General features: G+C 37.7%; 1 protein-coding gene across 1 annotated transcript in view; it reads left to right on the top strand.

The window, feature by feature from the left end:
• Srbd1 (S1 RNA binding domain 1) overlaps nucleotides 1-23,949 on the top strand; it is a 197,247-nt gene that overhangs the window by 8,119 nt on the left and 165,179 nt on the right. Inside the window, exons 4-9 of the mRNA XM_013017994.1 lie at nucleotides 215-583; nucleotides 7,963-8,129; nucleotides 11,298-11,415; nucleotides 12,732-12,870; nucleotides 17,527-17,623; nucleotides 19,027-19,162. Coding sequence (XP_012873448.1) covers nucleotides 215-583; nucleotides 7,963-8,129; nucleotides 11,298-11,415; nucleotides 12,732-12,870; nucleotides 17,527-17,623; nucleotides 19,027-19,162 — 1,026 coding nt within the window. The remainder of the gene's footprint in view (nucleotides 1-214; nucleotides 584-7,962; nucleotides 8,130-11,297; nucleotides 11,416-12,731; nucleotides 12,871-17,526; nucleotides 17,624-19,026; nucleotides 19,163-23,949) is intronic.

Here is a 23,949-nt window from a genome sequence, read left to right as displayed (position 1 = left end):
GAATTTACACTAAGTTGGGAGTTGATGGATTAGAAATTTGCTTGCTGAGCATATAAGACTAGAATAAGATAAGTTTTTCTGAGTTTAATAAACTAGGCACTGTGGTTGAACAAGTGCAGCTCAGACTCTCTCACAACAGGCTATGAATATTTTATGAGTATTTCAGGGTAATTAGTTCTTCTAATTCTCATGTGTTCTCTTTATGATCTGATAGAATGGCTCTGTGGCTATTGCTGATGTTGATTTGAAAGAGAAAAAAACTAAGTTGGATACTGCACAGACTCGGAAAACAGCAAAGACAAAGGGAAAAATTTCAGCCCCAAGCACCAAAAGACTGAAAGTTGATGGAGAAACTGCCCAAACCAGCACCTTAGAGGGTGGGTGTAGCAATATAGAAATGCCATCAACAAGTACCATGCAGGAAGGGGCATGTAAGAAGGAAGAAGACGATGATTTCACATTTGGTCAGTCCCCTTTAAAGAGAATGAAGACTGAAGCATGTCCCCAGGGGCAGCCTGTCAAGTTTCCATCTAGTGCCAACAATATTAAAGAAGAGATGGAAATGAACTGGGACATAGTACAGGTATGTTCAGTCATTTTCTGACACGTTAGTTGCTTTGATACCTTTTTGACTAATGTAAGAGTTGTGTTCTCTAAGGGAAAGCTGGGAATTCTCTTTCATTTTGCCAGTGATTTCAGGCATCAGGCTTACTGATTTGTATTATGGCTTATCATCATCAGTTCTGTGGCTAAGAGCTGTGAGGAAAGGTCTTTTCAGTATTGCATCAGAGCATGTACACTATGAACACAGATTCCACCAACAGATTGGGCCCTTAAAGGTTTGTTCAGAGCTTGAACTGTATTTCCCATAAAAGCAGTGCAGATAATTGGGTCATTGCTGTTTATGTTTATAAACATACTTAGCATACTATAATATGCTATGAATGAGATCTAGCAATTTTTCTTATAGGAAAATTCTGTAAGAATTCCAAACTGCAGTGCCAGAATTATATCTCTACAGGGGAAACTAAGTTTGCTCCCAGGTTTATTTTTCCCAGATAGGTTTAGGGATAGTAGAGGAGGCAGAAGAGTGATTCATGAGCAGTGTTTTTAACCTTTTGTCTGTTCCAGCACATTCTGGAACTATTTCAGATTGAGGGAGTGACCTTATTTGCTATTGTTTGTTTTAGGGGGATGTTGATGTACATTCTTTCTTTTTCTGTGCATTACTGTATTGCAGCCCAGGGATTCTGCTGGATCTCAATTTGGTACTGTCTGGGTTGCCTTTTTTTCATTTTAGGCTACTGGATACCGAAGGAGGATAGGTGCACACCACCATGCCAAGCTTTTGTTGTTGTTATTGAGGTGGAGTTCTGTGGACTTTTTTCTAGGCTGCCCTGGAACCATGATCCTCCCAATTTTAGCTACCCATGCAACTGGTGTATGCCATTAGGCCTGGAGTCTCATGTATGTGTCCAGACTGGCCTGGAACTGTGATCCTCTCAATCTCATCCTCCCAAATAGTTAGGATTTCAGATGTGAGCCACCAGTGTCCAGGAGGCATTTCTTTATCTATGCTGCTGTTACTATTACCTACTAACAGAATGTTGCCAGTGATTTTCAATCATACATATTTTTCTCTCTCCAGCCTACTAAGGAATGGAATGGTGCTTCACAACTTTTCTCTCATTTTCCTTCCTCAACTAAACACTCCAAGTACCTTGAAGAAACAGTATAATTAAGCTTCTTTCTATGTCTTCTTTTTCTTTATTCATTTAGATGGATAGGCAGAGTTTTCAAAGTATGAGTCATAGACCACCTACACCAAGTTTACCTTGAAGGCTGGCTTGCTTTTCCTCCCTTCTCCCCCCCCTCTCCCCTTGCAGTTTCCCCTTGTTCCTAATGTACTTAGTTAGAAATCAGAAAAGTACAGGCACTAGTGCCTCATGCCTGTAATCCTAACTACTCAGGAAGCTGGGGCAGGAAAGTCTGTGAAACTCTTATCTTTATTAAACTACTCAAAAACACCAGAAGGGGCCTGTGACTTAGTGATAGAGTACTAGCCTTAAAAAAAAAATCTAAGGGACAATACTCAATCGAGTTTTAAGCCTCAGAAGAGTGGTTGTAAGAAAGTGAAAAGAGAATTGGAAAAGGATTTGAAGGGGGACTCTGTTGTTTCTTGACTTGTAAGTTGGTTATATAATTATACTTCTGATTTCTAACTGCATATCTGCATATATATTCTTAGGTTTTCCTTTTACAATTGTTAAGGAAACTTACTTTGTATAATAAGATAGGTGATATAAATGGGTAGGTAGAGAGGACAGGTGGAATCAATAGTTTTTAAGAAGGAAGATGCCTAATGGCTAATTTGGGAGTGAATAGAAAATCCTCCTAATTCCGTTCAGTGTCATTGAATTTTGATGTTCTTTTAAGATGATGTATGGATGATGAAAAAGATAGTTTGCTAATGCCCACATGTATTCTTTATCTTCTGGGAGAAGGGAATTCAATCTTGGGATGCTTTGGAAACAGTTTTTCTGAGTAAGTTTTGACAGCTAGAGGGCAGTATAAAGACACAATGTGTTCTCTGCAGTAGAGCTCAAAAGAGTATTTTTGCTTGAAAAATCATCTTACTCTGTGTAGAGATTACATTTTTGAAGAATTAATATGGCTTATGGGATTGGGGCAGTTTATTTAGGACTTAACTTTGTCTCTACATGAGAATAATAATAGTACTCATAAAATTTATTGCTTTTTCTAAGTTTTGTTGTATAATGGTTGAAGTTTACATAATACATATAGCTAGGGCTGGGAAAGTGGCTCAGTGGTAGAGCGCTTGCCTTGCATGCCTGAGGCCCTGGGTTCGATTCCTCAGCACCACATAAGCAAAAAGAAAAAAGCCAGAAGTGGCGCTGTGGCTCAAGTGGTAGAGCACTAGCCTTGAGCTGAAGAGCTGAGGGACAGTGCCCAGGCCCAGAGTTCAGGCTCCACAACCGGACCCAAAAAAAAAAAAATACATATAGCTAGTAAATTGGTTGCTATAGCAAATCAAATACACATGTCTATCAATTCAGTTACTTTTTTGTAACAAGTAGCCAGAATCTGCTTATCTAACAAAAATTCCCTAAAACAGAGCTGAAGAGCCTTTATTAATTTCAAGCCAATCAGACTTCAGAGCAAGGAAAATAATCATGAATTAAAAACACATTTCATAATAAAATTATGTACACATATGTATGCAAGAAGATGTAAAAGGCTTTAATTCACAAGTGCCCAGTAAATTACCAAATGAGTGAGAAAAAAATGACAGAACTACAGAAAGAAATAGATTCCTTATAATACCTAGAAATTTCAACATCCCAGTTAGTAATTGAAAGAGTAAGCAGGTAGAAAATAAGTAAAAAAAAGGCATATTTAGATTGAAGAGCACTACCAGTTAACTGAATACAGTTAACATTGCAGAGTATTTTATAAAACAATAGCAGAACACAAATCATTGTCAAGCTCAGTGGAACTATTACTGTGGATCATTTCTGCACTAGAAATCACATTTTAACAAATTAAAAAAAGTAAGTAAAATCAAATATGCTCTCATAACAGTGGAATAAAACTAGATATTAATTATAGAAAGTGAAGCAGACAATCCCTAAGTACTTGGAGATCTAAAACATGGTTGTTTTTTTCCCTGTTTTCCTTTGAAAAATAGTATTAGCATAGAGGAATTGTACAAAGGGATTTCATTGGGATATTTATAACATGAATATAATACATTGATCAAAAATAAAAATATATGTCACATCACACATGTCATATGCAATACGTCATATGTAATGTATGCCATACACATCACATGTCATACATATCACATGTTACACATGCCATATATCACACATGGCACACCTGCCACATGCTCTGCACATGTCATGCCATGTACACCACATGTCATATATACCATACACATCATATGTCACTCTTGTCATGAATGCCACACATACCAGTATGCCACATATGGCACATGTCACTTACATGGCATACTTGTTGCACATGTCACACATGAGTGTCACGTATGCCATACATGTCACATACACCATACAGTGCCATGCATGTCACACAGTCATGTGTCACATGTCATGCACACCACATGCACACCACACATGCTACATGTGTCATGTTGCATACCACACATGGCCACATATGTCATACACTACACACTGCAAGTCATATGTGTCATGCATGTCACATTTTGTGTAGCACACATCACACATGCCATCTCATACAACTTCCACACATACCACATTCCATACATGCCATTTGTCAATATGCCACACAGGGCATACATGTCAGACATGCAACATATCACATGTGATGCAAGTCATATGCCATGTATGTCTTATATGTAGCACATGCCACATATGACATGTCATACACATCACACTCCACATGGTGCATACACACCACATGCTATGCATGTTTCACATGCCATGTGTCACATATGCCATATATGCCATACAAATATCACATATGCCACACATGCCACACATCATACATGTCACATGTCACACACCATAGCACCACATGTTTACAGGTCACATGTGATGCACGTGTCACACACACCACATGCAACATACATGTCATGCATGCCAAAGGTTCATGTATGTCACATGTCCTACATTCCACATTTGTGTCATCTATGCCACACATGACATACATGTTACACACATCATATATGCCACAAGCCACATGCCATACAGGCCACATGTGCCACACATACCATACATGTCACATGTCATTTGTCATATGTGACATACAGATCAGATGTTATACATGCTGCACACATCACATCACATGTTACATATGTCACACATGCCACACATCATATTTTACACATGTCTCTTACTTGCCACATGTCATAGATGCCACATCATGTCACATATGTCATACAAATCACACATAGGGCATACGTCACACCTGTTGCATGTGGCATGTCACATGTCATACATGCCACCATGTCACACATGCCATATAACATCATATATGGCACACATGTCACATGTCATATATGCCATATCTTCTTATCTGCTACTTTGAATTGTTTGATCTACATCTCTCATTTTCTTTTTCCTTATTCCTTTTAACCACCATTTTATTCTATTACCATTTTCTCGAAGATTCCATGTGCAGGTGAAACCATGTAATGATTTTTCTTCTTCTTTCTTTTTTTTGGTAGTCCTAGGCATGGGCGTTGTCACTGAGTTTCTTTTATCTTAAGGCTAGCACTTTAGCTTAAGGCTACCACTTGACCCACAGCACCACATCCAGCTTTGTCTGAGTAATTTACTGGAGATTAGAGTCTCATGGACTTTCGAAAGGTCCAGGCTGGCTTTGAACCATGATCTTCAGATCTCAGCCTCCTGAGTGAGCCATGGGCACCCTGCTTCCTGTAATGTTTTTTGTTGTCTTTTTCTTTTCTTTTTTTTTGGGGGGGGGGTTCGGTCCTGGGGCCTGAACTCTGGGTCTGGGTGCTGTCCCTCAGGTCTTCAGCTGAGGGTTAGCGCTCTACCACTTGAGCCACAGCACCACTTCCGGCTTTTTTCTTTTTGCTTATGTGGTGCTGAGGAATCGAACTCAGGGCCTCAGGCATGCAAGGCAAGCACTCTACCACTGAGCCACCTTCCCAGCCCTCTTTTTCTTTTTTTTCTGTAAGTGACTTAACTTCACTTAACACAATGCTCTCTAGACCCATCCATGTTCTGGCAATTGCCAGGATCCTCATGTTTTGAGAGCTTCTAGATGTAAGATCCCCACAGAATGGCATCTTGTACTGTTTCTGTAATCAGCAATTTATTTCATTTTGAAATTTTGGAATTCAGTTTACTGTATCTCTGGATTGTGTTAATGAGCTGATTATACTTCTTTAATAATTTTCCTCTAGATTTCTTTTTTCTTCAAATTTTGGCAAATCTTAGGCATCAAGGTTGAAACAATAATAGAGTTCACTCCTTTGTTTTTTACTTTGAAAAAGTTGCTAGATTTTTATGATAGTTACTGCAATTGCATTATATTCATTTTCTTCTCTAGGCTGACTTTTCTATATTTTTTCCTGCTATGCACAGTTTGCTAAGACTTAAATAATGTTTATTTCTTTAAATAATATTTATTTTGACAAGTATAAATGCATGCTAGAAAATTAAAGAAAAATACAGACAGATTCTCTCCTAATCCTCAGTTAATCAGTTATCTTTCCTGGTTGGAAGCTGTGCTCCTCCTCCTTGTGAATCATTCCATGTCAGTTCATGTAGAGCTGTTTTATATTCTTAATGGATGCATGGATCTGGACACTGGTGGCTCATACCTGTAATCCTAGTTATTCAGAACGCAAAGGTCTGGAGGATCGTGGTTCAAAGCTAACCCAGCAGACACTCTGATAGACATATCTCCAAAATAACCAGAAAAGACAGGGCTGGATGTGTGGCTCCAGTGGTAGAGTATCAGCCAAACAAGCTTGAGGACCTGAGTTTAAATCCTAGTACAGAAAAAAAATTGAAGGATGTTGTTCTATATGTGCATATCATAATTTATTTAACTAGTTTATTAATGTAAATTTAGATATTTAGTAATTTTTTTTTTTTTTTTTGGTCGGCCGTGGGGCTTGAACTCTGGGCCTGGGCACTGTCCCTCAGCTCTTCAGCTCAAGGCGAGCACTCTGCCACTTGAGCTATAGCGCCACTTCCGGTTTTCTGTTGGTTTACTGGAGATAGGAGCCTCACAGACTTTCCTGCCCTGGCTGGCTTTGAACCGCGATCCTCAGATCTCAGCCTCCTGAGTAGCTAGGATTACAGGCGTGAGCCACCAGCGCCCGCGATATTTAGTAATTTTTAGTATACTAAAATAGTTATTTTAAAAAAATCATCATTATTGGGCATGGGTGGTTCATACCAGTAATCCTAGCTACTCTGGGGATGAGTTCTGAGATGTGGGATTTGAAGCCAGCTCAGGCAAAAAGCCTGTAACACCCTTATCTCCAATTAACAACTACAAGGTCTAAAGTGGAGCTGTGGCTCTAGTAGTAGTGTGTTAGCCTTCAGCAAGAAAATTTAGAGACAGTGCCCAGGCTAGTGAGTTCAAGTCCCAGGACTGGCACTAGAGGGAAAAAAAAAGCCATAATTCACACTGAATGTGGTGATATGCCCTGTAAACCCAGCTACTCTGGGATTAAGAGACAAGCAGATTGAATTGTGATTTGAGACAAGCCTGGAAAAAGTTAGCATGAGAACCTTTCTGAAAAACAAATTAAGAAATAGAGTGGCTAGAGGTATGGTTTAAGTAGTGTCTGCCTAGAAAAACCCTAATAGTCCTATGAAAAAAGGAAAGAAAAGATCAGGATGAATCCTGATGGATTTTCAGGACTAGAACTGCTGGGTCAAAGAGTCCAAGTGTTGTAATTTTTTATAGATTTTGCCAAGATGCCCTTCCTCCAGAGGTTATATCTTTCACCTTTACCAATCTTTACCTTTTTCTTGTATTCATGATGACACAGTGAGTTACCAACTCCTTGATTTTTGTTGTCACTGTGAGATATGAAGAGAACACCATTGTATTATTAAAGAGTACATTTATTAAGCTTTATAGATTTTGGACTGGATGTTATTGAATCAGTAGGATAACTTTTGCCAGTATGATTGATAGTACATGTGTATAATCTATCTATCTATCTAAAGCCACACTAAGTGGTTTCTAAGTAGTTGAACAGTATTTAATTCTATATTTGAGATTGAGTGATGGTAGTTTATGTCTGTAATCCCAGCCAGTGGGATATATAGGTAGAGGATCATAAGTTTGAAGCCAGTATAGGCATCCTGGTGACATCCTCCCTAAAAAAAGACTGTATTTGAAACTATACATAATAACATAAATGCTTGATTTTTTTATTATAAATTACTATATAACTTTAATTTGCAGGTTTTATCTGAAAGAACTAATATTGAATTTTGGGTTTGTGCCAACATCATTCGTCTCCTCAATGATGATAACACACTTCCCTTTATTATACGCTACCGGAAAGAGCTCATTAATAACCTTGATGCTGATTCCTTGCGAGACGTTCAACAAACACTAGAGGAGCTACGGTAAGAAACTTGGGAAGGAATGAGGCTAATTCATGAGACAGAAGCCATATGGGCTAGTGAGGAGAATTACGGAAGAAATGGACAACACTAGTTTTGACAGCTCCAGTATTTTGTTTCCCTGAATTATTAGGAAATTCGGATCTATTTTACTTAATAAAGGGTGCACGGAGACACTCTATTAGTGTGTATATACATAAGTTAGGTGTGTATCAGCAGAAAGATGGTTTGTAGTGAATGTGTGTTCCTCAGTGTGAATGTTACCTTCTCTCATAAGAGTGATTGAGCATAATGGCAATGCTAGGACTGTTAGGGAACTCAGGAAGTTGTTTTAGTCTAAGCCTTCAACTAAATATGTTTTAGTCTAAGCTAATGATGTTCTCCTTTATCAGCTGGGGAATATTTTCAAAGAGTTTGTTAGGAAATATATTGCTTTTTTGAATTTTTAAAAGGGTAATGATAATTTACTCAGTGAAATTTAAGTTCTATGTAGTTATATTATGGAAAGTACACTAAAGAATATGCTTCTAGAAATACTATATTAACTCAGATATATGTGTTCAGGTTTGATGCATTTACTCAAGACTGTAATTCTGGCTACATGGGAAGCAAAGATCAATGGATTGTGGTTTGAGGCTAACCTGGGGTAAAGGTTCTTAAGACTCCATCTCAGTCAATGACAGAGTACAGTGGCACTTACCTGTTATTCTAAGCTATGGGGGAAGTATAGTGACTGGGACCAGTGGTGTGTATCTGTTATCCCAGTGACAAAAGGAAGCACAAATAAGATTATAATCCAGATTGGCCCAGTCATAAAGTTGAAACCCTGTCTTGAAATGCACAAAGGAACTAGTAGACTGGGCTCAAGCAGTATAAGACGCTGAGTTCACAACCTTAGTATCGCCCAGAGGGAAGGAAACAATATGCTTGAAGACCATGAAACGGAACCATATTATTCAGAAGGTTTATTCAAATAGTGGTCCTTATTCATGCAAAAATAAAAAAAAGTATACTTCGTATGGTAAAGGTAAATGTTACTTAATGCAACATTGTTTCAATTATATTTATTATCTATCTGTCTGTCTGTCTGTCTGTCTGTCTGTCTATCTATCTTCAAACCAGTACTGGGAGTACTGTCCCTTAGCTTTTTTTGCTCAAAGCTGATGCTCTATTACTTGAGCCACAGCTCCACTCTTTGTGGTGATTGATTGAAGATAGGAGTCTCATGGACTTTCCTGCTGGGCTGGCTTTGAACCAGTATCCTCAGATCTCAGCCTCCTGAGTAGCAAGGATTCCAGGCATGAGCCACTAGTACCAGCCAGAAAATATATCTCTTAGTATGGGCTGCTATTAGAAAATCAATTATAGCCAGAAGCTTATGACTGACTCATGCCTTTAATCCTAGCTATTCGGAAGGCTAAGATCTGAGAATTTAGGTTTGAAACCAGCCATGGCAGAAGAATCTATGAGATTCTTATCTCCTGTTAACCAGCAAAAAACTGGAACTGGGAATGTATGGCCAAGTGGTTGGGTGTCAGTGAGTTCAAGCTCTATTGCTAGCACTAAAATAGAAAAAAAGAGATTTTTTTTTCTCCACAATTGTCTCTAAAGTTGTCACTCATCTTTTTTATATGTAAACCAACTGGACATTGGCCTTTTGTCAGAGTAACCATAGTGATTTTTAGAACTCAAAAACAGTTTCATGGTACCAGGACTATAAAAGATATATGAGTTTCAGTATAAAGTTTGCATTTTCTTTTCTTTAATTGAAAATCTTGTGCCTTTAGTTTTTTTATATGATTTTCTTTTCTATTATTTTTAATAATTCACATTATTATCTGTAATTTTTGTCAATCAATTTGCCAGTACCACTATTAGGAACAGAAATGGAATGGAGTGAGATGCATTATGTATAACAATAGGAGTTGTACACTTCAGGGAAGAACCATTGTAAATTTGGAAAACTAATGTGTCTGCCTTAGTTACTACTTGTATGTTAATCCCTGCGCTTACTCCTGAAGGCAGGTTTTCTACATGCAGTGCTGATTCCTTTTAGTGGAGAATGGTATTTAGAAACCAACCATGGATTCTAAGTGTATCTGTGCTAAGCAGTGATAGTACAATAGCAGTGAGCCTAGTACCTATAACTTGCTTTCTAAGTGCAGGTTCTCTGATTTTACGGCTGGGACAGGGAAAGTGAAAGTTGAACCGGGAATGTCCTGTGATAGAGAATAAGGAAGTGCCCAAAGTTCAAAGAGGACCTTTCAGAAGGATACAATAGCTGGCCAAATTAGGGCAATCTGAGTCTAAATAAGTGATTATAGTCATTATAAACCATGAGTCTATAGTGCTAAATAAATCAGTGAATAAATAGAAAGCTTAATGAGTAATGTGATAATTAAATGGTCTCAAAGTAGCTCCCTACACAATATTTATTAATTACAAATGTGGAGAAACCCACAGATGCCACTTTAGACAAATGATTGGCTAATTAGTAATGAGACAAATAAAAACCATCAGCTACTTAATAAGATCATATATGTCTTCAAAGGAGTACCACATCAATTTAATTGTAAGGAAATATCAGAGGAATCCAAACTGTCGACATTTTACAAAATAACTGACCTATAGCATTCAAAACTCAAGGTTTTACAAATCAAGAGAAGCCTGAAATACTGTTTCATCTTAAAAGAGAATAGATACATGGAAGCTACATGAAACTTAAGATTTCCAAGTGAATTTACTACAAAGGACATGACTGACACAGTCAGACTCAGGTCTGAGGTAGTAGTAGGATATCAGTATTAATTATCTGGTATTTATGGGTATGTTGTGATTTTTTTTAGATTATTTACATGAGGGTGATGTTATTGTCAAGACCATATTAAAAGGCTTCTTTTTTATCTGCAACTTTTATATGAATGTAAGATAGATTAAAAAAGAGCTTTTTAAATTAGCATACATTAATTATACAGAGGGAGGTTGCACTGTGATATTTCTACTCATATATACAGTCTATTCTGGTCTTAGCTCTCTCTTATTCACTTTTCTTGTTAGCCCAATCTCCTCCTGTTAGTTAACGCCTTTACCCCCAATGGAGCCTGTTTCTTTTTGCCTGAGAACGTTTGGTGTATAGGTTTGGTATACCTTATAAACATTTTTAATTTTCAGGGCTGTAGCCAAGAAGGCTTATAGTACAATCCAGAAAATCAAGAAGGAGGGGAAGATGTCTGAGTGCTTGTTAAAAGCCTTGCTGAACTGTAAAACTTTTGAAGAGCTAGAGCATGTGGTAAGGAACTTTAAAAAATTTCTTAATGGTATGGCTTGGGTCTTTTTATAACTAAAAAAGACCTATGTATAAAAAGCAGAGGTCATTAGCTGCCATTATTTAATTCATGAAGATACTTTTCTTTGGTTCTATAAATATCAGTTGCTTTTTTTATGTTATAAATATAGATAATATGTAGTCCTTTTCCTCAAGGAATTTGTAGACAAATGGGAAAGAGAGTAGATTATACAAATTTGAAGCTTAGGGTGGGAGCTGAATTGGAGACATAGCCTGTCTTCACTCTGAAGATCTTAGTATCTTCAGCTTGTAGTAGGTAATTGATCCTCTAGTTAGTTTTGTGGGTTCCACATCCATGTGTTCAACCAAGCATGAGTTGAAAATATTTGAAAAAAATTGTCTTTATTGACCATATAGAATTTTGTTATCATTCCCTAAACAATAACAACTGTTTACATAATCTTAGGTGTTTAGCTTATTTTATGAGTTATATGTAGTCTAGGGATGATTTAAAGTATACAGGATGAAGCACAGATTATATGAAAATATTATGCCATTTTATTTAAGATTCTTGAGCATCCTCAGATTTTGGTAAGGTTTTCCTGAAACCAGTCCCCCATGAATACTGTGGGAGATTGTATTGGAAACTGATGATGGAATTATTCTCTGAAGCAGAGTGTGTTGAGTGAGCAGGTCAGAGTCAACTATTGGGGCACATCAACTTTTGAGGTATGAATGAGCAAGGGGAAACCTAAGAGATGGGAAAATTGAAGAAGTATAAGGAGAATCCAGAGGTGATGGTAGGTAGAACTGTAGGGAAAGGGTTTCAAAAGGAGGTAATTATCAGCACTATTGACAAGATAAGAATTGAAAAACTGTATTTTGTAATTAGGGAATTGTCAGGGATCTATGTAATATTTCTCACAGCAGGGTGTGTGGGAAGAGAAGTCAGATAGTGGTGGGTTCAGGAGAGCATGTGGCCTAAGAAATAGTTGTATGAATACAAGGCAATATTTAGAAGAGATGGCTTGAGTTGAGAGAGGCTTGTCGTCCACACAAAGAATTTTAAAACAAGGGAAGCTAAACAAATAACTAAGAATGTAAAAAAACTTAAAGCATCAGAAAAGGTATACGTTTACCTCTTATAGATAATTAACTAGTTATCAAGAATTTGCCTCCAAAGAAGACAAAGCTGAGAAGAGGACATTATTAGCATTCGCAGCATGTTCTCTAATCGTACATCGTAGTTTTTAGCTTTTAATTTTTTAGCTTTTAAAACTGAACCCTATTATTCAATATCTGCCTTTTTTCCTCCCTAGTCTGCTCCATATAAAACTGGAAGCAAAGGAACCAAAGCCCAAAGAGCAAAGCAATTGGGATTAGAAGGAGCAGCCTTGACCCTACTTCAGAATCCAGCGGGGCTCAATCTGCTGTCTTATATCAGGCCTGGTGTTAAAGGTAGAAGCTTTACTTAAAAAACATCAGCCTGCCCCCCCCCAACTTTTTTCCTCCCTCTTTCTCTCTTTTATTTTTCTGTTTTTCTTCATTCCCTTGTCCCCTCTATTTCTTTCTCCCTTCCTTCTTGCCTTTCTTATAATTAAAAAACTCACACTAAAAAATGGTCTTGTAAGTAATATGCAAAAGAGTGTTGGATGTATAAGAATGTAAAGCAGCTAAAAGAATCAACCATTGCAGTTGGGTAATGGTGATGCTTTGTCAGATAGTATAATCTAACTACTTGGGAGACTGAGATCAGAAAAATTGAAGTTCAGGGCCAGCCAAGGCAGAAAAGTTGACAAGATCCCCTTCTCAACCCATACCTGGGTGGCAGTGTTGTATGCAGATCATATAATCTCAAGCTTTGTGGGAAGCTGAGAGTAGGACTGTAGGACTGCCAGCTGAGGCAGAAAAGTCTGAGAGCAATGAGATTCCATCTCTGTAGAGAAGTAAGTTAGATGTGATGGCTCTTGTCTATTATCCTAGAAGTTATAAAGACCCTTAAGGGTAGATTGCAGTCCAGGAATCTGCCCAGGTGTGAAATAAAAATGTATCCTAAAAACAGTGAAAAAAAAAAAAAACAGGCTAGAGAAATGGCTTAGTAGAATAAACAATTGTAATAAAAATCAAGCAGCTTTTTTTTTTTTTGTCGTCGGGTCGTGGGGCTTGAACTCCGGGCCTGGGTACTGTCCCTGTGCTCTTCAGCTCAAGGCAAGCGCTCTACTGCTTGAGCCACAGCACCACGTCCGGTTTTCTGGTGGTGTATTGGAGATAAGAGTCTCACGGAGTTTCCTACCCGGGCTGGCTTTGAACCTCAATCCTCAGATCTCAGCCTCCTGAGCAGCTAGGATTACAGGCATGAGCCACTGGTGCCCAGCTGAACTCAGGGCTCTTTTGTTCAAGTCTGGCACTCTTACTACTTTGAGCCACAGCTCCACTTCAGTTTTTTTGAGTGGTTAATTGGAGATAAGAGTCTCACAGGAACTTTTCTGCCAGGGCTGGCTTCAAACTTTGATCCTCAAATCCCAGCCTCATAGAGACTTTTCTGCCCAGGCTGGCTTTGAACCTTGATCCTCCTGAGTAGCTATGATTTCAGGCATGAGCTACTGGCTCCTGGCAATCAAGCAGATTTTGACAGACTGTTGGTTAGCCATTCATCTTTCTTCTTGATAAAGTTCCTGTTTTGGTTGCTTGCCCATCATTCTTGCCCATTATTTTTCTTATTAATTGTAATTATTTTAAAGATACTTTTTGTTAATGTGTGTTGCAAGTTTTTTCTCTTAGTTTATAACTTTATGGCATCTTTTGGCAAATGGAAGGTCTTAGTTGTTGTTGTTGTTGTTTTTGTCAGTTTTGGGGCTTTAACTCAGGGCCTGGGCACTGTCCCTGAGTTCTTTTTGCTCAAGTCTAGTGCTCTTGAGCAAAGTGGTAACTTTAAGCCACAGTACCTCTTTTGGTTTTTAAGTGGTTAATTAGAGATAAGCATTTCCCAGGAACTTTCCTGCCTGGGCTAGCTTCAAATGAAGATCCTCAAATCTTAGCCTACTGAGTAGCTAGGAGTATACGCATGAGCCATTGGTACCCAGTTTAGGTCTTAGTTTTATTAATTTATTTTTTAAAAAAATTCCTTCATATTGTATAGTTAAAAGATTCCCATGTATTTTTTAGAAGCTATTATTCTATTTCTGAAAATTAAAAATCTTTTTTGGGGGGGTCAGTACTGGGGTTTGAATTCAGGGTATGTGCTTTCTAGGAAGGTATTCTACTACTTGAGCCACACTTGAGTCCTACTTCTCTTATTTTACTTTATTTTTACTTTTTTTTTTTTTCTGTCAGTTGTGGAGCCTGAATTCTGGGCCTGGGTGCTGTCCCTTAGCTCTTCAGCTCAAGGTTAGTGCTGAGTCACAGCATCACTTCCGGCTTTTTTCTGCTTATGTGGTGCTGAGGAATTGAATCCAGGGCCTCATGTATGCAAGGCAAGTGCTCTACCACTGAGCCACCTTCCCAGCCCTTTATTTTTACTTTGAAGTATCTTATACATAATCAGTCTGGCTTTGAACTTGTAAACTTTCTGCTTTCCTCATCTAAGTGTTGGGATTATAGTCAAACAGTTGTACACATAATAATCATTATCTCAGGGCTGGGAAGGTGGCTCAGTGGTAGAGCGCTTGCCTTGCATGCATGAGGCCCTGGGTTCGATTCCTCAGCACCACATAAGCAAAAAGAAAAAAGCCGGAAGTGGCTCTGTGGCTCAAGTGGTAGAGCGCTAGCCTTGAGCTGAAGAGCTGAGGGACAGCGCCCAGGCCCAGAGTTCAGGCCCCATGTCCAGACCCAAAAAAAAAAAAAAATCATTATCTCACTTTTTTTTTTAAAGTTTGTGGGAAGAACACCTATGAAGGTGTATTTCCTCTTAACTCATTTCCAGTATACAATACAGTATTATGGACTAAACTTTTCACACTGAACTTTAGATCTTGAGATTTATTCAGCCTAACCAACTGCACATTTGTTGCAACTTTGACCTGTCTATTCTCCATCCCAATTGTAGTTTCCTTGGGGGTCTCTGTTGATTCTTCTGGCTGGGAGACATAAAAGTCAGTAGGGGGCAGTCTATGATAACAAAATTTATACTGTGTATTTACCTGTAGAGAATCATAATATAACATAGCACATTTTTACTTTAAATAATCCAGCAAGTATAAATTTGTGATTAAAAATTGAGTATATGTATCTGTAAAATAATGAATATTTGATATACATTTTATGCTTGGGAAAGACAATGATGAAAAGACAAAATAACATTATTTCGATTTAGAAATGGGTTGTAATGATTAAAATTCACATTTGCTTAATCTTTAATCTTTGTTTATAGTTAGATTTTCAAATAGTTGTAACATTTAATATCTTACTAGTAGTTGAGGTGGAATAGCCAGTCCTTAAGGTTAACCATGGTGGGAAGCATCTGCCCATCATGATGGGTTTCATTAGAGTTGAGGATTAGAGCTTGAGGTCTCTCCCTATGGCTGATTTCTTTTCCTTTTGCTCCCTATTTCCTCTGTTAAAGGTCTCCTTGGTTCTCACACAGATTGAGTTCCTGCTGGGTAGGTTTTTGATAAGCATTCTGCTTTTGATTTTTGTATGTGCTGATGCTCCTGGGATACATGATGATGGATGACAGAAAGTGGTTCTTCTGATCATATGGATAGTCAAGTTTCACACCTGACTGTGGTACTTGCAGATGTACCAGGACTTGGACTTTGTTTTGTTCAATCTTTCTTTTATGCTGATTACAAATGTAGAAGTGTAACTAATTGTAAAGAAACTAGGTACTGTTTTTAGTTTGGAATGTATTTCCAACTTGGTCTTTGTGCCACACGCATATGTGATCGCTATCAATTCTGTGAGTCTTACTCAGTGTCCATCTCTCTCCCTCACTCTTCATCTCTCTCTCCCTCTCTTTTCTTTTCCCCTCTTCCTTCTCTCTCTATCTTTCCCCTTTCCCCACTCCTCTATCCCCTTTTCCCACTCCCTGTCAGATTGAACATTGGGCCTTATGTATACTATGTAAATGCATCATTTGTGAAAGAAGTATTTAAGAAATCAGATATTTCATTCCCCGCCTCCCTAGTGGAATATACTGCTTGCTTGCCATGGACCAAGAATTTAAGAGTTTGGTATGAATCAAAGAGCTATAATACCTCAAGAGGCTGAGATCTGAGGGTTGTGGTTCAAAGCCTGCCTGGGTAGACAAATCAATGAGACTCTTATCTCCAATTAACCAGCAAAAAACTGGAGCTGTGGCTCAAGTGGTAGAATGCTAGTTTCGAACAAGAGGCCCAGAGTTCAAAGCCTCAGTATTGGCACAAAACAAAAACAGCTCTACTGTGCCACAGATGGGCAGGGTACCAGGAGATCCCTGTATTGTACTCTTGGAGACAAAGCTGTTTATTCTCTTGTCTGTAAGAAGTTGCCTCAGTGACAAAGTGAAAAGAAGTTTTGGCTTGTCAATTCTTGTTGCAGCCATAAATGTTTCTCCATAATTTCTGTGGAGGTTTAGAGATTCTGTAGCTGGAAAGATTTTATTATGAGACAAAGTATATGATTTTCTGATTTCACTGAAATAGTAATCTTTGGAACTATATTTATCCTTGACTGTATTAAGCAAAAAAAAAAAAAAGAAAAAAAAAGATCCATTTCCTGTGATTGTGGAAGGAGCTTCGTTAAAATACCTCTTTTTGTAGCTGTACTAAAAGCTTCCCAGATTACTAATTTTTACCTCCCACTGAGAACCACTGCTCTAGAGGTAGCTCAAGATATCTCCGTGGCAGTGTCAGAATCATCTTTTATGTTCTATAAAACAGGACAATCACAATCCCAGAAACTGAGAATGTAGCAACCTTATGTTTGTTCCTCAGACTGTGCTTTACAAAACACTTCTCTGGAGTTCTAGCAGAGTTTTAATTATTGCCTATCAAAGCTAGTTACTACCATGATAACTTTTTGTCTTAAGCTTGTTAATTTTTTTAGCTGAAACTTAATTTAATGTGATTTTAATTATAGATTTTAAGCCTAATCTTAACACTTTTTGTTTTTGTTCTTCTTATCCTTCCTCTAAAGGGCTCTCTGCACTCCAGGATGTAGAAACAGGAGTGCAGCATATTTTAGCAGATATGATTGCTAAAGACAAAGACACACTTGACTTCATTCGGAAATTGTGAGTTAATCTTCTATGGAGCTTTTTGCTTTGTACTCATGCTATTCAGGGTCATGTGAGTAGTGCTAACACCAGTGTTTATTAAAAAACTTTGTTTTCAGAGTTTTTTTTTTTCAGCAGCAGAACTCTTTGTTCAAACAACAGAACCCTAATATATAAAACAGATAAATGAAAAGTTATTTTAATTGAGTTCTGGGCAGGGAGCCTGGAATTCTGCCTACTCATTCTCATACTGAGGCTTTTCAGTGGAGGGCTCTGACAGATCACAGTTAAAAACTACCACATTGCACAGCATGTAGAAGAGAGAGAATCATGTTCATTTTGAGTGGGTGACATTGCTTTTTAAACAGGCTAACTATATGTACTTAATTTTATGTTACTTTTTTTTTTTTTTGTCGGTCATGGGGTTTGAACTCTAGGCCTGGACGCTGTCTTTCAGCTCAAGGCGAGCGCTCTACCACTTGAGCCACAGCTCTACTTCTAGTTTTCTGGTGGTTTATTGGAGATAAGAATGTCACAGACTTAACTGCCTGGGCTGGCTTTGAACCCTGATCCTCAGCTCTCAGCCTCCTGAGTTGCTAGGATTACAGGTGTGAGCCACCGGCGCCTGGCGTTGTTACTTAATTTTTGTGATGACTTGCAGTGCATGATGTCAAGTATGAATAAAAGTGTTGACCTCAGGATGAAAATTAGCCATGGGGGGAAAGCAGCTTTCCATGGCTTCACAGTTCAACTTCATGACATCCATAAGCCCAAGTGAGCTCATGGATTTTGTGCCATTAAAGAAAGACACCAAAACCCTATTTTTATAAATATTCTTATGCTTTATTTAGTTTGTTTTTGCTACATAGCAGAAGATTATTTTGTATCAGTTTCCTTGTGCCCCACATCCCTGCTTTTAGCCCCTTTTTCTAGCTGGATTACTATAGGTAGCGGAAAGCTGATAAGCCAGCCACTTGACTACTATTGCTTGTCAGTTTTTGTTAATACAAGGTAGAGAACTTTTCTAGATTCACAGTGACCCTAATACTGAATTGAAGTAGAATTGCTTAAAATGAAAAATATATTTTCATGAATATGTTGCTGAAATTTCTTTAGTTTTATAAATCATTTTTGGAAACTGTCCTGGTACATCTTTGTGTTCTTTCTCTTTTTTGCTTTTAATTGACTGTGACTGCTTTACTCAGTAAAGATGGATGATTTATTGGTCAGATTCTTATAGATAGTTTTGGTCTACTTGATAATTATAAATGGTATCTGAACTTATTTAGGCATTTGGTTTGGTATGTTAGCATGATAAGCAGAATCCTTTTGACAGATTCATAACATCATTTTTATATTTGAGTATCCTTTACAGAAGTGTCATTTGATACTAGTTTAAATTTTTGTTGTTCTCTTGGCAGATGCCAAAATAGATGTATTTGTATCCAGTCATCTTTGGCAAAAGTGTCCTCAAAAAAAGTAAATGAGAAAGATATTGACAAGTTTTTACTCTACCAGAACTTTTCATGTAACATAAGGAACATCCACCACCATCAGGTAAATAAAGGAACCCCTTATACATGTGAACAGTAGTAATAATGACAATATTTTGGACTGGCTTGCTACTGTATTAGATTTTGAAGAATTTTATGTCTATATATATTTCATATGAAACCTTTTTAATATTATCATGGAACTGGAGACCTAAGAAAGTTAATAAGGGCCATTAATTTTTTTTGTGTATGTGTGCTAGTTTTGGGACTTGAAGTCAGGGCCTCAGCTTGTCCCAGATCTTTTTTTTTTCCCATATGTAAACATAGTATCTTGTACATCTCATTGTTACAATGGGTCAACCTGTGTTAAGCGAAATGAACCCCAAGACAGGGACACAAGTGGTTTTTTCTTTCTTGCTATTGTTTTTAATGTACTTATAATGCACTATGTGATTCTTTTGTGTCTTTTGTATGTTCTTACCCCATGGTATAAAGCCTGTTTTCACTGATTCCAGTGTCCTGCATCTTGTATATACATTTTTATAATTTGGGGAGGGGAAGAGATATAACAAAATGCTTAAATAAGGACCCAGAGCTTTTTTTGCTCAAGGCTTAATGGTCTATTACTTGAGCTACTGCTCCACTTCCTACTTATGATAGCTAATTGGAGATAAGAGTTTCAAAGACATATACTAGTTATTGAAAATAAGGGAAACCATGGGACCTATGTTTCTTTGGACCTGGCTTACTTCACTTAATATAATTTTTTCCAAGTCTTTCCATTTCCTAACAAATGGGGCAATGTCATTCTTTCTGATGGAGGCATAGAATTCCATTGTGTATATATACCACATTTTCTTGATCCATTCATGTAATGAGGGGCATCTGGGTTGGTTCCATATCTTAGCTATGGTAAATAATGCTGCAATAAACATAGTTGTGCTGGTAGCTTTAGTATGGTCTTGTTTGTGATCATTCAGGTAAATACCCAAAAGTGGGATTGCTGGGTCATAGGGGAGCTCTATATGGAGTCTTTTGAGGAACCTCCATACTATTTTCCAAAGTGGCTGAATGAGTTTACACTTCCACCAACAATGCAGTAGGGTTCCCTTCTGGCCACATCCCCTCTAGCAACTGTTGTTATTAGAGTTCTTGATTATAGCCATTCTAACTGGGGTGAGGTGGTATTTCAGTGTTGTTTTGATTTGCACTTCTTTTATGGCTAGGGAGGTTGAGCATTGTCTATTGGCCATTCTTATTTCCTCTTCAGAGAAGTTTCTCTGTACGTCTTTAACCCACTTATTTATTGGGCAGTTGTTTATGTCTGAGACAAGCAGAAATGGTCAGATAAGTTGATGTTAGGCGAAATGAACCTCAAGATAAGGACTCAAATGTTTTTTCTTTCTTGCGATTGTTTCTAACATATTTATAAGATGATTTTTTGTTGCTTTGTATGTCTCTCCCACATGGTATAACCCCTGTTTTCACTGTATTTGATTTTGGTATAATTTGGGGAGGGGAAGGGAAAAAAATCGTTTAAATAGGGATACAGGTGGACCCATTGCAACAATGAGATGTACAAAACATTGTGTAAAAAACAAACTTTGGCATGGTGGGGGATGGGGGATGTAGGAGGGGGAGATAGGAAAGGATGGTAAGGAGAAACAAAGGAGGAGGCAACAATGCTTGATAAGAAATGTACTCATTACCTTGCTCATGTAATTGCAACCCCTCTGTATGGTATTTTCACAATAAACAACAAAAAAAAACATGAAAAAATGAAAAAAAAAAGTTTCAAAGACTTTCTGTTCAGGGCTTGCTTGGAACTGAAATCCTCAGAGCTCAGCTTCCTGGGTAGCTAAGTGTTATAGGGGTAACTACCAGTGCCTGGGTGAATGTGTATATATATATATTTTTGGGCCCGGTCATGGGGCCTCAGCTCTTCAGCTCAAGGCTAGTGCTCTACCACTTGAGCCACAGCACCACTTCTGGCTTTTTTCTTTTTGCTTATGTGGTGCTGAGGAATCGAACCCAAGTTCTCATGCATGCAAGGCAAGCGCTCTACCACGGAGCCACCTTCCCGGCCCCAATGAATGTGTATATTTTCAAATATGAATTTTAGCAAGGATTTATTTTAGTGTAGTGTAAGACTTTTATTACTTTATTTTAGTATAGAATAGGGAGAAGTAAAGATGATAAAGATTTCTTTAATTTTAATTTTAATTTTTTTTGCTGGTTCTGCAATTTGAACTCAGTGCCTGGGCACTATTCCTGCGATTCTTTTGCTCAAAGCTATCGCTCTAACACTTGTGCCATAGCACCACTTCTGTTTTTTTCTGTGTATTTGGTACTGAGGAATCATGCATGCTAGGCAAGCACTCTACCACTAAGCCACATTCCCAGCCCCCCTTTAAATTTTTTTTCAGCAGTGCTGGCAATATAATACCTGAGGTATCTTAGTTTTTGGCACATAATCCTTCTTTTTTTTTTTTTTTTGCTGGTTCTGGGGTCTGAACTCTGGGCCTGGGCGCTGTCCCTCAGCTCTTCAGCTCAAGGCTAGCCCTTTACCACTTGAGCCATAGCACCACTTCTGGCTTTTTTCTTTTTGCTTATATGGTGCTGAGGAATCGAACCCAGGGCCTCCTGCATGCAAGGCAAGCGCTCTACCACTGAGCCACCTTCCCAGCACAGTATTACATTTTTTAATATGATTTTGAGCAATAGTTTTATGTCTTTTCATTCTACTCTCTGTGCTATTTCATAAGGTAGGTATAATGATGACAAACTCCTGTAATTTTTGTTTATCCGGGAAGACTTAATTTCTCCTTAAAAAAAAAAAAACACGTCTAACAAAATGTACCATCTTAACCACTTTAAACATATACTTCAGTGATTTTTTTAATACATTTATATTGTTGCTCAACCAGTCTCTAGAAATTTATATATTATTTTTGAGAAATTTGATGTCAGTAATTCCGTGTCTCTTAGAAATGCTAAAGATGTCCTCTGTTGCTTTATTTATTTGTTGTATTAGTTTTCTAGTTCTTCTGGGAGCAAAGGGGGAGATTTGCAATCAGAAGATTGACAATGTTTTTCCAATTCTAGAAGTCCTCAATAAATCATTGAATATTTTCCTCCCTGCCTGCATTCCACCACTGACAAGAAAGGCTGATAGAAAATGTTAGAATGCTTTGTTTCTACCTGTATTGTAATGTTTAACTCCCATCATTACAAAAAAAAGACTTATGAGTACTTCTTGCATTTGTGTTGTAACATAACATATGAGTCTTTAATTTTTCTTGAATATTTCCTATTCATTGGCTCTTACCCAATTGTAGAGGTGACATGGTCCTTGTCCTTTGAAGATTTGAAATGTTTTACTACTATAAATACAGTGTAAAGCTGTATTTTTCAAATGTAATACATGCTCTCAGTGTTTCTAGGATAGTGAAATTTGCTTGCCTAGTTTCAGTCTACAATTGAAATATAATGTAAAATAATTTTAGTAGTACTAGTAACTAGAGTAGATAGCACTAGCATGCTCCTGAGTTTTGATTCCCAGTACTGGTCAGACATACAGATAGACAGAGCCATTGTAGTTATGCTAAAGTTGCTTTTTATTTGCTAGTTAAAAAACACTAATTTTTGTTACAACTTTGGAAAACCTGTAAATATATTCTGTTAAAAGCAGCCTTTGTAATCTCTCCTTGAAAATATTGTGTTGGTCTCAGCTTTTGAATCTTGTGTTTAGAACATGATGCATTCTATGATTGAATTTACATTGATGATTGACAGAGCCTGTGGCTATGACAGTACTCAGGCCTGAGAAAACAGACAGATATTATGGAAGTATCAGTTTTACAAAAACAGTCCTGTGTTATAACAACTTTACAGGTTATTTTGTAGTCCAGAAGGACAGTGTACTCAGTCAAAAGGATAGCTTCCCAGCCCATACTGTGCAGAGGCTTCATGTCTCCAGCTCTGAACTCTTACTTTTCAGCCTCCCATTTAAAATACCTTAGCATATAATACCTCACAATATAGAAATGAGTGAAAATGATGTAAGTCCACTGGTAAAGGAACAACATGCTTGGAACCTTTCTGTGTATTGTGAGACTAGCTGTTATACTTGACTACTAAATTCATTTTTCTGTTAGCATCTAGTTTTCTTTGTCTCCAGATTGATCCTTAGTGAGGGCTTTTCTGCCACATGGATTTGTGAGTTGGCCTTCACATTGTTCCCTAAGAGTTTTCATTCCTGTACTTCTTTGTTGCCTCTCACTGATGTCCCGGTTCCTGTGACTTTATATACTACATATTTCTTGCTCACTGCTGCCACCTACAGTAATTTTGCTTTATCCAACTACTCAAGTACTTTAAATGCCCATTTCTACCCCAAACTCTATTGTTTCTCATATTGAGTGTATCATGAAGAGTTGCTGGATTTTCTCAAATATTATTTCTGAATCTGAGATAGTCAGGTGATTCTTGTCTTTCAGTCATTTAATTGATTTAATTGATACATTACAATAATTGATTTTTGGATATTAAACAAGTTGGATATTCTAAGAGGAAGTTCTACTTTATCCTGGTGTAAAAATCTTTTTTATATGCTTCTGGATTTTGTTTGCTAAGTGATCCTCAGATCTTTTTTTGTCGGTTGTGAGGCTTGAACTCTGGGCCTGGACACTGTCCCTGAGCTCTTCAGCTCAAGGCTAGCACTCTACCAAATGAGCCATAGTGTCACTTCCAGTTTTCTGGTGGTTTATTGGAGATAAGAGTGTCATGGCCTTTCCTGCCTGATTTGGCTTTGAACCATGATCCTCAGATTTCAGCCTCCTGAGTAGCTAG

The sequence above is a fragment of the Dipodomys ordii genome, unplaced genomic scaffold (genome assembly GCF_000151885.1).
Source record: "Dipodomys ordii isolate 6190 unplaced genomic scaffold, Dord_2.0 Scaffold37, whole genome shotgun sequence".
NCBI classification, from domain to species: Eukaryota; Metazoa; Chordata; class Mammalia; order Rodentia; family Heteromyidae; genus Dipodomys; species Dipodomys ordii.
The sequence above is the reverse complement of the archived record's forward strand: the minus strand, read 5'-3'. Positions and strand labels throughout refer to the sequence as shown.